The sequence below is a fragment of the Pecten maximus genome, chromosome 3 (assembly GCF_902652985.1).
Source record: "Pecten maximus chromosome 3, xPecMax1.1, whole genome shotgun sequence".
Taxonomy (NCBI): Eukaryota; Metazoa; Mollusca; class Bivalvia; order Pectinida; family Pectinidae; genus Pecten; species Pecten maximus.
In genome coordinates, this window is record NC_047017.1 from 23431014 (window position 1) to 23446014 (window position 15001).

The 15001-nt window shown below is 35.1% G+C and overlaps 1 protein-coding gene across 2 annotated transcripts in view; it reads left to right on the top strand.

Moving 5' to 3' along the window:
- The window catches only part of LOC117323621 (E3 ubiquitin-protein ligase TRIM9-like), a 71447-nt gene that overhangs the window by 34535 nt on the left and 21911 nt on the right, over positions 1–15001 (top strand). The window contains exons 4-6 of one of the 2 annotated variants that reach the window (XM_033878938.1): positions 7231–7387; positions 9026–9037; positions 13877–14016. In XM_033878938.1, coding sequence (XP_033734829.1) covers positions 7231–7387; positions 9026–9037; positions 13877–14016 — 309 coding nt within the window. The remainder of the gene's footprint in view (positions 1–7230; positions 7388–9025; positions 9038–13876; positions 14017–15001) is intronic. The other variant, XM_033878939.1, reaches the window with a different exon arrangement.

The window sequence follows — 15001 nt, forward strand, 5'->3', positions numbered from 1 at the left end:
AAAGTAATCAGTTTTGTATACAATATCCACTTTGGGGAGGTATAAATGTATCTGTGTACAATATAAAGTAGATTCTACAGTGTATAACTACTAAAATCACACTAAAACCCAGCTTTATCATCAAAATACATATGTGATCCTCATCTGGGAAGCTTCAGACTGTATCATGTCCATCAGGGTTCACCGATTCCTGGGGTATCATATCGGTTGCGGTTCAGTTACTTCTGGGGTCAATGATTTGTGATTGGATCTTATCAGATCGGTTTCCCTACCAGTGATAGACTCAGTGCCAGACTAGACTTATCCAATCTACTGTAACTGTAAAATCAGTTTATATCAAGGCACACAATTACTTTATTACAGGTTTTAATACTTCAATTGGAGATTTAAGATTTATCTTTTTATGTGAAGGCCATTTTAGAACCAAGGCTAGCCGATCTGTTAAAGATGCCTGACCCATGCTCGTATCTTTTAAGGATACTTGACTCATGTTGGCTCCCGTTTCATGTATTTTTGCATTGATGTAAATAGCCTTCAATTGGACCACAGGGCATAAAGTAAACTAAATTTAATAAAATGTTTCCTTTGAAAAAAGAAACCTCAGCAAAGCTTTATTTTCTCTGTCATGAGCAAAACTTAGATACATCCAGGTACATCAATGTATATGATATTGCAAATGAACTCGGTACCTGCACTGTTGTGATTTCATTATTTCCAAAACTCAACAACAAAAATCATCTATGGAAATCTCTTCCAAAACAGAATGTGTGGTTGTCATTATTATCAATTTAGCAGGTCAAACAATAAGAATAAAATTGGTTTTATGATAATTGTGTTATATTGTAGACCACAAACTTAGCAGTCTGTCAATTATCAATTAGAATGAATAAGATAAGAATCTTTGTGGTAAAATATGCAACAGAGCTGACATTGGCAAATATTTGGACAACCTGATTTGGAGATCACCCATTACTGACAGCCAATGCAATGAAATGTCCATTAGGGGTAGTTAATAAATGGCATCTTGTATAGAAAAAAAGAAGCTTAAAAGTAACAGGTTAATTATATAGTAGATAATGAAAATACTCAGTGAGGGCATTTTTACCCAAATATTCTAAATAATGAGATTGAGAAAGCAGTGATTTAGATGATAGTTTTATAGATTGGTACACATAGTTACTGATTTATTTCTGAAAAAGTAGTTATCAATCGGATGAAAGATGACATTATTTTCATTTGGTACTATTATCAATCAGCTAAAATATCCAGTTTTCAGAGCGGTATGTTGATTCTAATGGTGAATGATTGGATAGTGTTAATAAAGTAAGGGTTTATTGTAGAATTAACGAGTTTAGTGTCAGTTTTAGTTTATCAGTTTAGTAGTGTTCAGTTTTGATTAGCTGAATGCCGTACAGACTAATGTATTTAGTGTGAATTTGTTGTAAGAGTATTTGCCCAATTTGCTATTGAAAGTGATTGGTAATGTTTAGTGTCAGCTTGTACGGCTGTTTGGAATTATACTCACGAATTGTTGCTGCGTTACAACCGTTGAAAAAGTGCAGCAAAGCACTTGATCACAAATCACTGACAGGTTGACTTTGCCAGACATTCCACGTCGATGCCTTTCATTCATTTCTGTTGTTGTATTGATTTACATTTAGATGTGTAAAACATATATCTACATATGGCTATGCATTTCAAAATTCTATGTCTGCAGCATATTTTTTTCCCCAGGCTGATGATGAAATGCCATGTTATTAGGTACATGCTTGCAGAAGGGAACTTGGTGATTTGATGGTTCAAGTGACAGCGAGATGAGGAGAGTAAAGGACATGTTAGATCATCTTATTAAAGCTTGTAAAGTTACACTCGGTGATCCCTTACTCAGTAACGAGAGAAAGCCAAATCAGGAGTCCGTCATTCAATTCATAGTCATGATTCCATTTCAAATAACTTCATTTTCCAAGATCAAAGGGTGATGCTCGTTTGGTTGTTTCTGTCCCTCTGTATAGAAACAGCCATAAGATAATAACCCAGATAATGTAGTCTCTCCCAGTCTGAGGGAGGCACATCTCCAACACTGGAATGAATACAATTCTTAATCTTATCAATCACAAGCTTGAGACAAAGTCAGATCTTTTCATTTCATACCTCATTGCCTTCAAACATTACCAGGACCCCATTTATTGTTTTTATCTGGAATACTGTAATAAGTGACTAATGGGAATGAGACTGACCTGTTTGATTCTTTGATCACATAGGGATCAAGGATGTTCTTTGTTTACCAACCGTGAGTGAATTTTTATTAGTTTATTTCTGTTATCTATTTGTTAGTCATTTTGAGGTCAGAGTGATTTCATGGTTTGGGGGCAGAGTTTGCTAACACGATTGGTGCGAGTTCTGTCATGGAAAGATATATTTACCATTCAGATCAGATAGCCTGTTTTCTGTGAAGAAAATAGATACATATTGAATCATTTTGATGGATTTGGAGCAATCCTGCCTAGAGATAGAACATATTGGTATATTTGGTATATGTAGAATTCTGTTAACAAGAGATACTGTGTATCTGTAGATTGACAAGATATATGTGATAGCTTGGTTTGCTGTCTCATCCATCTCATTTCGAAGAATGTGGCTGGACGGTCATTTAAAGTGGCAAAGTTTGTAGCCTTATCTGTCTGATCAGGAAGATGGCTGGTCATTCGGAATCACAGTAGCCATGATATCGATGCTATCCCTCAGATAGGCTCTTTTCAGAAGTTTAGACACTGATGCAAAAGTCCTATGATGTAGTGAACAAATACCTCTATTAGGAGCTTTAAGTAAAACTGAAATTTATTACAGTTATAGAGATAGAATCATTTATAAAGATAAGAAACTCTGTCCATTTAATAAGATTATGAAGCTGAAGCAGCATGTTGAGTATTACACCTTTTATTACAGGGATCGGTTTGATGTGGACAACTTTATGGAAATAAAAACAGCAGTATTATGGTTTCATTTAAACTGTAGATGTACATACTGGGTAACCTGCAAAATTGTATATGCAGATCTTGGTATCTGATGGAGAGCTATATACAAAAACTGTATACAGATCTGGGTATACAATCAAAAGTCTAATTGAGACCTATATACAAAACTGTATACAGATCTGCATGGGTATACATAGAAAAATGGGTCCTACACCTCTGTACACAAATCTTTGAATAAGGTTATCAGTCTGACGGGAACCAAACTGCATTGATTTTGTCTGCCTTGATTGCATCTTGTAACAAGCAAAGGTTTCATTTCGATATAATATATACGAGTGTTACATATAGATGTGGATGTTTACTAGCGGTAGCTCATTAGGCACCTACAATGTATCATACAGTTAAGTCCTTACCCATCAAGGAACAGTTACCGGTGTTGGGTGTGTTGAGGGACAGTTTCTGGTATTGGGTGTGTTGAGGGACAGTTACTGGTATTGGGTGTGTTGAGGGACACTTACTGGTATTGGGTCTATTGAGGGACAGTTACTGGTTTTGGGTGTGTTGAGGGACAGTTACTGGTATTGGGTGTGTTGAGGGACAGTTACTGGTATTGGGTGTGTTGAGGGACAGTTACTGGTTTTAGGTCTGTTGTGGGTCATCTACTGGTTTTGGGTCCGTTATATCATGTATGGATAGATGGCTACTGTTACATTTTACAGCTTTTGCTGATGAAAGTTTTAAGGCCATCTAATACCTATACCTACAGACCTCCCCACCTAATACCTATATATACCTACAGACCTCCCCACCTAATACCTATACCTACAGACCTCCCCACCTAATACCTATACCTACAAACCTCCCCACCTAATACCTATATATAACATATAATACAGACCTCCACACCTAATACCTATATCTTTACCTACAGACCTCCCCACCTTATACCTATATCTGTACCTACAGAACTCCCCACTTAATACCTATATATACCTACAGACCTCCCCACCTAATACCTTTACCTACAAACCTCCCCACCTAATACCTTTACCTACAGACCTCCCCACCTAATACCTATACCTACAGACCTCCCCACCTAATACCTATATCTTTACCTACAGACCTCCCCACCTTATACCTATATCTGTACCTACAGAACTCCCCACTTAATACCTATATCTTTACCTACAGACCTCCCCACCTAATACCTATATCTACAGACCTCCCCACCTAATGCCTATATCTTTACCTACAGACGTCCCTACCTTATACCTATATCTGTACCTACAGAACTCCCCACTTAATACCTATATCTGTACCTACAGACCTCCCCACCTAATACCTATATCTACAGACCTCCCCACCTAATGCCTATATCTTTACCTACAGACGTCCCTACCTTATACCTATATCTACCTCCCTACCCCTGATAGCAGTCACATGATCTCAGCCTATTACATGTATCTATAGGTGTAACAGATATACACTGATAGTAACATGCCCATAGGGAGCATCATGTGGTACGAACATTGAACATACAATATAGATTGTCATCAGCTTTTTAGTCTGAGGCTAGATACTAAATTCCTTCTCAAATCAGACTTCAATTTAGATAATAATACTCTCTGGAGTTTGAAATCGCACATGCCTTTTCTCAACTTTAAAAGAAACTGTTATGGAAGATATGCAGAAAGCATTAACAATATTACATTTATCTAGTATTGTACAATGCCCTCGCACTTCACCTTGAGAACATTTTACTGTTAATGCACAAAATGTGATTCATTGCTTGTATATGACTGCAACAGCAGAAATGAAATAAGATCTTAGCTTGCCAAACACCTTAGCTGCTCTCCAAACTATTGGGTCTGATATCAACAGTTAGCTATTGATTTTGATTCCAACGACGTTGATTTGGTTTTAACATTCAGTGGCGATTGGTGTGTCGTAAAACCTGTCTAATGTGACCCCTGTCTGGATAATTCACTGTCTAGTTGTTTAGCAATAGTTAAATTAAGTGATTGTGAAATGTTGAATATCATCCCAGTAGGTCTTGAACGGACTGAAACTAATGTGTGTTTTATGGATTCAGAGGCTGCCCTGCACATCTCCCAGTCACCCAAGGGGGATTTTCTGTTGTCCAGTCATGTATATTTTATGCAGTTTCTGACCTTGTCTCAAAAGTACTCATTGATATGCAAGATGACCTCTTGATGACCGTTACTTTGTTGGTCAGTGTGACTGTTATAGGTATAAATCTTCAGAGCCATATAAAGGTGACCTTGGGGATTAAGGGCAGTCTGGTACAAGGCTTATTAACTTATCCTATTGATATATAAGTTGTAATGTATTCCAGTCCACTATTATAGGTCAGTCAGTATAGGTAAGTGACCAGTATTGTGTGGCAAATATATGTGAAATTATGTAAATATATGCAGATTTCTTGACCGGGTTCTTACAAGAACACAAGAAGTCATTATGTAAATCAGGAGAGAGTGTTATCCCCCAGTAAGTCTGACTGAGTACATCCGGTGTGAGGACAACAATTTAAAAGTTGATGTGACCGTGACCTCAAACTAGAATGTCCACTACATAATCTTAGGTTATACTTATGTTTTTTGTCAATGAGGGATATTAGATACTCTCTATTCATATTATACAGTAAACCATTTTTAGTTTGAACAAATTACATTTAAATAATACCCGGGTAAATAGTGTTGAACCTGTTTGAACATATGGTAACTTTGACAATTAGTCGTAAGTTTGACTGAATGTTTGTGGTGCTCTCATTACCTCCCTTGAATACGCTCTCCCAGATGAAGTTTGTAAAGGAGCATAAGAGGAGAGTACAGTTGGCAATTTGTATGACATCTGTCATGGTTATAAGCCACAACAATAGAATAATCCGCCCAGTCTCCTCAACATAACAATCACACACTTTCTACTCCACCTCTGTGCCTATCTATACAATGATTCCCGTCCATTATGAATGTTTGAATCCCTGTCTTGTGCCTCACGATTTGTTTCAATATAAACCCCGTGGGAACTACAATGAAAAAATTCTAATTGTCATTGGGACATTAGTGAATGGTTTGTTTGATTAACATAAACAAGATTCTGCTAATGAATTCCTGGCACACATCAGTCAGCTTTCAGACTTGATTTATTCAATAAAATATGCTGTAGAAAAGCTGAGGTACTGCCGCCTATAAATGGAATCTGCATTGTTATAATGTATGAGTGTTATTAATAACCAATGCCAGCGAGGTTTTGTAAAACGATCCATCAATATGGCTTTACTTGTCCATGTTTCTCTGTTTAATCATCTTTCCATACAAATTTTAATCTATACACTGTTATATTGGAGAGCCACGGCACATCAAAAGAGTTTTTCGCACTTACGGTTTCAAAGAGAAAACGATCTGAAATTGATTTCATGTTTAGAACAATATTCTTCAATACTTGTTTTTGTTTGGTGTTGATTATCTAATGTTAGATTTAGAAACAATTTCATTTAAGTTCTGTTTGAATTTTAATGTGTGTCATTTTCAAAGTTAAATCAATTTCAAATGGTAGTGGTTCTACACCATTGAGTTTTCTATACTTTTTGACATGTTAGGGTAATATATTCACACAGAATGTTGTTAAATAAAAAAAACGGTAATTACAACAGAGCTTAGTGCCAACATCCTCAACTTTTACAGTTAAATTGATAATTGGACCACAGACATTCTGAAATATGCAGTAAAAAATTCTGAGATACATTAAAATTAATACATGCATTTTTAGGACTTAATGAAATGTGTGTATGGCTGGAATCAACACATACTATCCAACTTTGGTCAAGATCAGTATAGAAAATAGTCACATCTGAACCTAATACTGATGTCCACAATGATGTGTCTGTATAACATGAAGAATTTGTTGTGTACGTACATTTGTGGTTTAACAACAGGAAAATACATATGCAACCGATTTAGTTAAAATAGCAGACTTATTTTGTTTATCCATAAATAAGCTCATGCCCACAAATAAGCCTCTTTCTTCATTGTTGGAGAATAAGCCCTCCACAATTTTTAATATTGAACTTTTACAGTATCAGAGGGGGCTTATTTAAGGTTAAACATGGTATGAAACTATCTGAATCATTTGAAACCACAAAGAAATTATCCACAAATATTTCATTGTATGCAGTATGTTAAGTAACGCTAAAGATCTTTACATGTTAACAGTAATTATGTATAATGTATTCCAGGTATCCAGTGGCCTGCTGAGCAGAGTGTCTGTTGCCGACCAAAACTTCAACAAAGAGATGGAGTTTGTCCCTAGAATTTCGCCAGAGTTTGAGCTCACCCTTGACAACAAGTCTGTTCTACATGCCATACAAACTATGAACTTCTTCCAAATGAAAGGTAGCCATTTTCTTCAAGTTTGAGATGTTTTTTCTCTGTATTATGTAAATTGTATGCAATGGAAAAAGAAGATAATATCAAAATGCCTTTTCATGAAGGCAATGACTGAAGACTTCTACCTGAATAGATTATACTTGATATACTAGGAATTTTAAACACTCATTTTGTGTAATATCATTCTGTTTACTATCAATAAATCTTAGCCAATGGCAGCTGTACATGTACTTGTGTTCATGTTGCTTACCTAATGATAAATAAACTTTAGCCTCCAGGTCCAGTTTTATTTGGGAGGAGAAGTCTAGGTCAGGCGGATGTTTTGAGGTCAAATTGCCGTTGACATTTCCGTTGCTTGTCTCATTTATCTCCTGTTTGCTTCCAGGTGGAAGTTATTTGATATTCAAAAAAGGGTTTAAATCAGACTTGAAGCCATGCAAGATAATTTCTCTTTATTCTGTCCAAACGAAACTTTATTTCAAACATTTTCTCCTAAAACCTATATCAGCCAGAGATAAAAGGTTGTACGTGTTGTTTTGTCACCGCATTGGAAGCATCCATATGTTTGGCTAGTTTCTTTGTAGAAACATTACTTGTAATAAGATAAACATGTAATATACAGAATGTGTCGCTGTTAGTGCTAAGTTGTGTGGTGAATATTTACAGTGCTAATTGATGTCTGTCTGTACATAGATAGACACACTCTTACGGAAGACTGATTGATACAGCGATGGTCTATTTAATCCATTACTGAAATGAAGAAATTTCAACAGTCGCTCAATGTGATAATAAGTTTTCTATGAGAAGACATAACATAATTAGCGGAGGGATGGAAATGTGGCCGAAGTGCTGGCTCATGATTGTAGCACATATGGTACATATATTCATCTCATGAATAACAGGCATAATGGCCGTCTCTACCTTCCCCAGACTTCCATACATTAGGGCTTGCTGACTCTAAAAAGTCTGAGAGATAAAATCATAAGTTATTATATGACCATGTGACTGCTGTGTAAATGTAGTATTCATTAGTACAGTGAAAATGTCATAATATAACTAGTTCAAACATCTTTACTCTCCAAAATTTCACTTTTAAATTTTTGACATTTAAGAAATTTAATTGTCTTGTTTGTATGTTTCATTCAACAGTAGCTGGACCATTCTACTTGTAGGTGACAAATACTTTGAAGGTGTAAAACACTTGTCCAAGTGTGACAAATAGCAGACTTCAAAGATTTTCAACATTTTAAAAGATTAAATATGTAATATTAGTTCAAATTATATTACCACTTGATTGAATGACCAGTTTTCCAAACACCAAAACCAAATGCAAATGGAAAGAAATCAGAATTTCAAAAATAGACTGGCTGGTAGAACTTGTAGGGACATTCCATGTGATACAACCTGTCACGAAATTACTGCTCCAAATATCAACCAGGTCCACCTCTCATAGGGCGTTACATACATCCTATAAAATTTCAGAGCAGATTTAGCTCTCAAATCTGAAAAGGATCAGATGACAATGACAGCTAATATTTAAAGAAATCAAGCCTAATTATTCACTGAAATATGTATCATTGGTGGATTATCTCATGTCGTTACCACATTCAAGTGTCATATATTTGTTTCTCGTTCTATCATTAGAGGGTGTCGTCGGTAAGTGTCATTTTTAAGGCATGCTTACAGTATTCTTCAAAAAGATTCTAGTTTGAATTTTTTCAGCCACAATTTTATGTTCATTTTGTGTTGTCTGCTATGCCATTTGTGTTCAGTGTCAAAATTAAGTTCTTTTAAATTTTTTTTACATTAGTCTCACTGTTGTCACTTCATAACTGTGGGTCAGCAATTCTGTGTTAAATATCCTGTTTGGGAGGGGGATCAGTTCTACATCTCTCAGGGGAATAGCTTATGCTTGTTTTGACACTTTCTCAGGATTTCTCTCACATATAATATGTCAGATCTGCTGAAAATAATTCATCAAAAAGAAGATTGGTATGACCCTTACAAACCTATAAACCTCATTGGACATGTCCACATCAATCATATGGACAGTCTACTATGGATCTATAGGGTAAAGGGTCAATATAGAATGTGTTTGTTTTGTCTTTAGTTACATATCCTGATCTTCTGATATGCAATATGATGAATGTGCTATGTGTGACTATAGCTTTCTAGATACTAACCACTTACTGTCCTGTACTGCCAGTCACACTGACTGTCACTGTGTCAATGGAGTATTAAATTATTTAATGTTTTTTGTTAAGAAATGTTGAATTTTACCTTGACTTTATTTTGAAATTTAATTAAATGGACTCTTTGATTCCTTACTTTGCATTGTCATACAAATGAACATCAAGCAATCTGATAAATCAACACTTCATTGAAGTCAGGATTGTTTTACAATTACTAATATCTGACCGTTCCCCTTTTAGACATTTAAGTTATTATAGAACATTTAAAATAATAACAAGATTTGTGAATTGTTTACATGGTATCAACATGTTCTTGCCTTTCTCTAAATAAGGAGAATCTAGTTTAGATGGGTGTCTTTGGCAGTGTGACCATGCATATGTAGACAGGCAAAAATTTCGGCAGACAGTTGGGAACATGAGTTATGATTCGGTTGTCAGTAATGGTAGAGTGATCATGTCAGGTAGAGGGCTGTAGAATGTTTAAACCCTTCATCAATCATACCAACTGCCAGGGTTTTTTTCAGTTTAGGATTTTTTGCAGTTTTGACCTATGACCTAAGGTTCTGACTTCTAACTTCCAACCATCTCTCTTGTTGTTTTATTTTGTTTTCATTTTTTATCTCATCACATGCTGACTGTGTCCATGTTCGAGTTGAATGATAAAATGGGCCTTTCATATTTTATGTATACAATTTGATATTATGTAAAAATAATCGATCATCACATAATTATATGATGGCCTGAGACTCTTTCCGAGTTCTGCGGTGACGGGAATTTCCTCTCTGTCCTAAGTCCATGTATTCTAAAGGAAGTAAATATCAACCCTCACTGCACTTGGTTGTTTGGTTTATAAAATTAGGAGTATTTTGAAGGTCACCTTTATAGCTGTTGTTGTTTTTATCTTTATATGTATAATACATTTTGTATCTTTACAAATTCTGAACATATATTTTTTTACGTATTTTATTGCCTACAAAGTAAAGTTGTTTCAAAGTAAACTGGAAAAAAAGAAAGAATTCAAATAATTCAAATTCTATATATATATATATTTTTTTTTAAGACACAAACTTAAGATAGCGGTTACAACACTTACAATATTGTAGGTGGAGCCACAAGTTGATGACATGTTATACACATAAAACTGTTTTATTTTAGGATATAAGCTTCCAACACTTGTTCCTCACTATGTCTGTAGTAGATCAGTACACAAACTTTGGCCCTTTATTGCTTTTCTTATTGATTTTCTTGCTTTATATTGAAGTAAAACAATCTGCAGCAGACACTACCATAGCTTACTGTTGCTGAGTGCAAACATCATCACAAACATTACGACAATTTTTGTGACAACCATATACCACATATTCACAGTTAACAAAGAACATAAATATATATAAAAGCTGTTATAAACTTGTATGTTTCACTTTTATCAATACTATGACAATTTCTAGCATTGATACAAGTCTGTATTTGAGCCTTCATTGATAAAGTTTTCTTAAATTTTTAAGTGTCTATATTGTGAAATATTCTCTTTAAATCTTTTCTGTGTAAAAAAAAATTAATTCTCAAAAGTGTGATAATCTATAGGATATTTTCTTCCAAAATTTCAAATTTCTTTTCAAGGGGAATAAATTGTGAAAAATTTTGTTTGGTAAAATTTCAAAAGTAAAGAACAAATGTAATATTTTTAATAGTGTTAATATGTAGGGTCCTTTCCTTGATAGTCGATAACTTCATTGGCCTCAGGCTAATTGTACAGCTCTACTCCTACCAAGACTTCATTCACACTTGCCTACTCACTGCAATTTATCAGGAACTTGTACATACGAATGTCACCCAATCCTATACAGTGCCACAAAGCACCACACATTGTAGAACAGGCATTCATTTTGTTCACGCCCTCCCCTCCTCCCCAAGAAAACTGCAAATGAAGTTACTGGCAATCAAGATCTAAGGAACGAAAATAGAGAAAAGGCTGCTGAATTGATCGTGGAAGTCACACTCAACCATTTTTGGTGGGAAATAGGCTTCCATTGATTAATATTTACATACCTTCAAAGGCTTGAGACGTCTTCAGCCGGGCAAAGAGCAGACGGCAGGATATTGAATGATAGGGTCAAAATAGTAGCTGCATACTACCGTATTGTCATATAAGTCTGTTTCTCCTGTCAATCATTTTGTTAGTGTTTAACAAAGATAAGTCATATATTGGAATATGTTTAGAATATATTTTGTGACTTTTTAGATTGAAAGAATAGATGATGAAGTATAATTTAAATGTACTAAGTTCATTAAAGCATGCAGCCATGTTCCTTTGTTTGCATGAAGCATGTAGAAATTATCCAGAAAATATGGAAATTAAAGTACTTAGGCAAGATTTTGGTTAATGAAATAAATTCTTGTAGAGTGAGGATCATACGATAACAATATTATTATGCTCGGGCATGCTCTGCTGTGTACCAATGGATACAGTGTACGTGAGACCAGTTTTTTGTTTAATCAAATCTGTTTCTAGGGAAAAACTAACATTAATAAGAATGTTAGATGTTGTTGCACCTGTAATATAACTGAGCTGCGATTTGTTGAAAAAGTTGAGATTTACATATTTATAATATCTTGAGATTATGTTGTTATCCGTACAGAAAGATCAAACGATTCACATTTTGTTGTCAGTTTAAAAAAAGAACATAGACAATTTTCGATGTTTTGCATTATTTCCTTGAATAAGTCCAATTTCCCCCTAAATGTTTGCACCTGTCAGCAGCTTGCCTTTGTGGTATGCCTTTAATTGCTAATAGAAAGCCGTAAAGTCTACAAGTTAACTGTCAGCTATTCCCCCTTCTCTGGCTTCACTCAACCAGCAAATTTTGTCAGCACCTGACTTGGAAGGATTTAATCGCAAATTTTATGGTGGCAGTAGTAAATTGATCAGAATTTGGATCTGAGAATACAAATCAAAGATTGTTAATATCTATTTTATTTGCTTTAAGCCACTGTGTGTAAATTCAGTATTTTAGGAAAGCTATTCATTGTCATGGTGACCGTAATAATGAAGTACTCGAGACATCCAGTCCTTAAAGACAGGAGAGTTCCAGGCATTATTTCAGCCAGGGCTGTCATATCTAACAGCAATAGGGTAGAACTATTCAAAGAGTCAGGGACTTGTAATTACACTCTCCAGTCTGTTTATGAGGCTTGAGCTCCTCCCAGGCACATCTTCATTTCATGTGATGTTTTGTCTCATTAAAGAAATGTCCAAATTGTCAGTAACATAGAGGGGTCCTATGTGTCAAATTGCCAGGATATAAAGAAGGTATATATATAAGAAGGGAGTAATAACTGCAACATACTCAAGCGTTACCGATAAGTTGGAACTTAGAAGGTATATATAGGTACAGAGTTGTCGGGATCATACAGAGAGTTTTACCAGACTGTTGTAAGCACGAACAAATTGTCACGAGCATAGGCATTGTATGTCTTATATATGTAGGGATACAAGAAGGGAATATAAGGTTATATATTGCACAAAAATATCAAGAGGATTTCGTATAAATTATCCAGAGGGCTTCATATAAATAATATAGAGGGTTTCGTAAAAATTATCTAGAGGGTTTCGTATAAATTATCTAGAGGGTTTCGTAAAGATTATCTAGAGAGTTTTGTATAAAATTTGTACATTTGAAAATAATGGATTAATGGTACTAAAATAATAAGGAGTATTGAATATATTTGTCAGGCTATCAGGAAAGGTACTTGTGTACAGATATATACAAAAGTTTATATAATACATTATAGAAAATATTATGGAAATGTTAGTGTTGGAACAGAAAACCTGGAACATAGGTTTCAATGGTAGAGACTGATGACTTGTTTTCATTCTGAAACAAGTTTGGTATATGGGTAATGCATACCTCTGTAATGAATATTGTCATTGCAAAGTTCTTGTGAGCCTAAACAGTTTTGGTGGGCTATGTTACCAACAGCTGTTCATTTTTAAATAATTTAGACAGCTTACCAAAATACAGCCGAGACCCACATCAGATTTATACATTATCTTAGAGGATAGAAAGAAAAAGAGATTTCTCATGTCCAATGTCGACAGAAATTCTTTTGGCACATGTAATTTTTAGGAAGGAATTCATTATCAGCACTAGCGGAAGTTAATAGGAAAGTGATTGAAACTATTTATCATGCCTTTATTATTATAGGAATTATAAACAAGTGCAGAGTTGACAGTAGGAGGTGGAGTGTACTGTTGTATGACTATTGTATTGTCACCAATGATACATGTGTTTTCTCTCCCCAGCGCCTAACAAACCTATGATCCTCCCGGGGAGCTGTAGTGCTGAGAACAACAGTGTGACCATCGCCTGGCAACCACACATTGGCAATGTCGTGGAGAACTACTCCCTAGAACTGGACGATGGCAACGGAGGCGACTTTAGGGTACGTCATAGAGGGGGCCTCAAGGGGGACTTAAATGTACATAACAGGGCCGGGGCATACACCGGAATAGCGAATACTAGACACACTTGGGGTACCAGAACAACTTTAGGATACATTTGAGACTGTGTGAGCACTGCTGGGAAGGGTGTGTGTGGGGAGAGGTACTTTATATGGTGACTGGTATGGTGTGTGGAATTAAATAACATCTAAAATACACTATCAGTATTGTATTATCTTCAAGGTCTTCAAGAAAATCAGTGACAGTATCTTCAAGATGATTGTGATGAACTAATAGTCACACCTATTCCCTACAGTTAAAATAAACATACATTTAACATAGATTTGTTGTCTTACAAATGCCTGATTCTCCCTGTGTTACAGGGCCATACATTCTACCCCAGCATGAAAAAATCACAATGTTAGCTATATGTATATCTTAATCTATAATGGCAGTTATAATGATGTATATCTGAAAAAATATAACAGTAGCTATATTTAAAACTATGGAATGACAGCTATATCTGAAATATATATCTCAGTTTTGTCATACAGTAATGGTAAGAGGCTAACTTCACTTGTCAGACTATTTGATAGAACATTAATACAAGACGGACCTTAATAACATCATTTAAACATTCTAAGATAATGATTAGTTGCGTGTTATGTAATACATGTGGAGTTTTATGGATATGATACATTATGTAAGTGATTCATTTTGAGACATCTACAAATTACAGCTTGTAAAAACAATTAATGGGGTAAGTTTCTAGAAGATAAACATTTGTGTAATCACTCTGATGTGTAATTTTAATACTTTAAAAGTTTGTTTTGAAAGCCTGTGTGAAATCGTGATCGTCTGCTTGGCATTAACATCAATTGGACTACAGAACCAGTTTAATGGAATTGTCTGTGTTTGCAAATTTACTTTTGGATTGGAGTGTTTAAACTTTTTAAAACAAAATATCAATAGGAAGTGTAGCAACGT